Consider the following 3,457-nt stretch of genomic DNA (forward strand, 5'->3'; position numbering starts at 1 on the left):
TCTGGTGTTGCCGGGCGTAATATTTTATACGTTACCATGTCGGTTCTGGTTCTAATATGTGCATGACGCAGTAATGGCGATCCACTCCCTGCCTTAACGACAAACTATTTACAATTTGATGATAACGAGAGCTTCTGGAATCTCGATACATCACATAGTATTCTAGAAATTCTCATCATATTGTTAATTGTGAAAAATCTAGAGTTGAGGTTTTTGAATAACAAAATAGAAACCACGATACACAAGCTTTAGCTCGAAAATGACTTCAAATAGTGACAGAAAAAGGAAAATGAATATCTGCGGATGCAACCAGAACACACAAGCATAATAGTTTCAAGAATGAATGAATGTAGAACTCATTGCTGTGAAAGAATTATGTACAGTAATTAATTGAATCAATTCCCCTCAAATCAAATCCAAGACCTTAAAAAAAAAAATTGAACAGCCTACAAAATCTCTGTAACCAATACACCGCCGGTCTCTCGGCCCCAGGGGTAGGGTTCTGATTAATACAGATAGAGAAACCGCGGAATTTAATCCTAAATTCCAGAAACAAACTGAGGTCCCGTTAGGTGTCATCTGATGTAACAACCAAGGAACCGCTCCTGGACATGGTCACACGAGAGCAAATAGCCACCGCTCTCTCCAGATTTGTTACAACGTCGCTCATGGAGGGCCGGTCTTTACCTTCCAAGTTGACACAGAGGACTGCAGTATAGGCCACGAGTTCGACGGCCTCGATTTCGTGGGACTCCGGTGGCCGGACTCTGGAGTCCAGAACGAACTGCAGTTCGTCGGAGAGAATTCTGGGGACGGCGTAGTCAACAACGCTGATTGGACCGTCGTCTCGCTTGAATATCGCGCGCTGCCCGGTCAGAATCTCGAGCAACACCACGCCAAATCCGTAGACGTCGCTCTTGGTAGTGAGGTGGTGGAGTCTGTAGTATTCGGGATCCATGTAGCCCACGGTCCCGGCGGCCATGGTGGAGAGGTGCCCGTCCTGGACATCGGGACCCAGGAGCGAGAGCCCGAAGTCTGAGACCCGGGCGGTCCAGTTGCCATCCAGGAGTATGTTCGAAGATTTTATGTCCCGGTGGATTATGGGCGGGACGGCGTATGTGTGGAGATACTCGATCCCCCGCGCTGCGTCCAGGGCGATTCTGATCCGGTCGCTCCAGCTCGTCATGAGCAACGAGACTTCGAAAGTCTCGGGCGTTTTGTGCAGGTGGTCATACAGAGCACCGTTGGGCATGTATTCGTAGACCAGCATTCGCTCGTCGCCTTCTTCACAGTAGCCAATGAGGGAAACCAGGTGTTTGTGATGGAGGCGCGAGAGGAACGCGAGCTCCGATTGGAATGCCGTTTCTTTTTCCTGGAACTTCTTGGTAACGCCCAGGCTGGCTCGTTTTATAGCTACTTCGCGCCCGTCCGCGAGTTTTCCTCTGTAAACTGTGCCGAAGCTCCCGGCACCGATTCTGTTCGATTCTGCGAAGTTCATGGTCGCGGTTTCGAGTTCGGCTAAGGTGAATTCCTCGGCTCTGTCACCGTGCTTGCTGCGGGTGGAGGATGTTCCACTTCGTTGCCGCCTTATTGCTCTGGAGCTCTGGCGTCTGAGAGAGCCAGAGTGGAGCTGGGCAACGGTTGGCTGGACAGAGTTGTGGACTCGACCTTGGCGACCGCATGTTTTCTGCCAGATGCACCACAGCACCGCGAAGATGCCCAACAAAGTCCCTATTGCTCCCACCACAGCAAACGCCACTAACCCCCAATTTACAACTTCTCTTTTTCCAGATGGCCCTGAAATCGCAACTGGAGAAGGGGAAGGACCCGGTATCGGCGCAGTTAAACTTGGGGGTTCTGATAAGCATGAGGAACAAACATGCTCGGAATCAGCGCAGAAATTCTGTGAATCCGGATAAATCCCGCAGGAACATTCGGACACACTGCAGGGACCTGGGAGAATCTTTGGCAGAGATAACAGTCTGCCAGATTTGAACTCGCGACCTCCCCAACAGAAAACAGAGAAATTACCGGACAACAAACCACAGGTATACCCATCCCCTGCAACAATGGTCTCGAACGACTGGTTTCTTGGATACCCCAGATTCGATTCCCCCCCACCCCAGCAAATCACAGTCCTGTTCTCTCGCCAAATAGCACAACTGTGATTGTCTCCCAACGCCAGGCTTCGGAACTTGAAAGGCAAACGCGAAGGCGCATTTGCTTGCCCAGAATCATTTCTTCCCCAACAAGCCAATACACCATTGTCTCGAATCCCGCAGTAGTGACCGCCTCCTGCAACAAGCAATTTGAGCCCTAAATCCGATTGCGTCCAGAGCTCTGTTCCATTGACGTCCCAGCAAGATGCGCTTCCGTTTCCGGATATCCCACAAGTAAAATTTGAACCTGCGCTGATAGACTCAAAAGGCCCAATCTTTGGAGCCTTCATCGCATCGCCTCTCCAGCACTGAACACTGCCAGTTCCATTCGTCAATCCACAGATATGATTTCTGCCTACCACTATTTCTGATAAAACCGTGTCCTTCGATATCCTCTTGGGCTTTATGCTCGAAAGCCCGTCAACAAAATTCCAACACAGAAGATGAAAACCCCCTTGCCTCAACCCACAGAAAAATCCTTCCCCGCCAGAAATCCCCAGAAATGAAACATTCGGCCAAACATTAACCTCTTCGCTATCCTGCACACATCGTATCCCCTGCACGCCACCACTCAAAATCCCGCATACTGTAGCCACCGCGGATCCATTCCAGCTAGCAGCAATGGTCGACATGGATCCGAATCCATTCACCCCAAATATTACGAAACCCAACAATGCCAACACCACCGCATACAAACACAAACCGCCCCTCATTTGCTCATCATCTTCACCTCTTCCTCAGCCCTGAGGATTCGATCCGCGGACTAAGCAATGCTATCGAGGCATCCATTCCTCTGACATTATTGGGCCTGTCAACAATCCACGCAAAAATACAGAGGAACCCCGGAGCACTCACTTATCGCGGACGGACGAAGAATTATCCTTACAAAAGCAACTGATCAGAAAAAATATAAATACAGCGGTGGTTGGGCGGCGAATAATTCGTGCATTCATTAATTAACAGAGATCAAACAAGGGCATATTGCAAAAGCCGCGAGAGTCGACCTCGGGACCCTGTTCAGACTACTCCTCTTACATTGCCTTTAATTACCTGGGACCCTGTTCAGACTTCTCCTCCTTGCTTTAAGTCCCCCGGTCAAACCATCAGCTCTGACCCTCTGGAACATACGATAAAGCGCAACTAAATTTGGCGAAGCTCCATAAGATCGCAACCAACTTTAACCGAGCTAAAAGTGAACACACTGTGACCGTAGGCTTTATGCTACGGCCAGTCAGAAGCCGCCGTTCACATGAGACATCAAACCGTGACAATAAATTTTTAATATTATTAATTCCCTC

General features: G+C 49.4%; 1 protein-coding gene across 1 annotated transcript; it reads right to left on the reverse strand.

The window, feature by feature from the left end:
* Positions 1-390: 390 nt before the first annotated feature.
* On the reverse strand, positions 391-3,171 carry CCR3 (CRINKLY4 related 3). The gene has a single exon (XM_089405121.1). The coding sequence runs from the start codon at positions 2,870-2,872 to the stop codon at positions 569-571; it is 2,304 nt and encodes a 767-aa protein (XP_089261247.1). The 5' UTR covers positions 2,873-3,171; the 3' UTR covers positions 391-568.
* Between the last annotated feature and the right edge of the window lie 286 nt (positions 3,172-3,457).

This window comes from Pinus tabuliformis, chromosome 2_2 (genome assembly GCF_031772625.1).
Source record: "Pinus tabuliformis cultivar Carrire ecotype Pingquan chromosome 2_2, CPIR1, whole genome shotgun sequence".
Taxonomy (NCBI): domain Eukaryota; kingdom Viridiplantae; phylum Streptophyta; class Pinopsida; order Pinales; family Pinaceae; genus Pinus; species Pinus tabuliformis.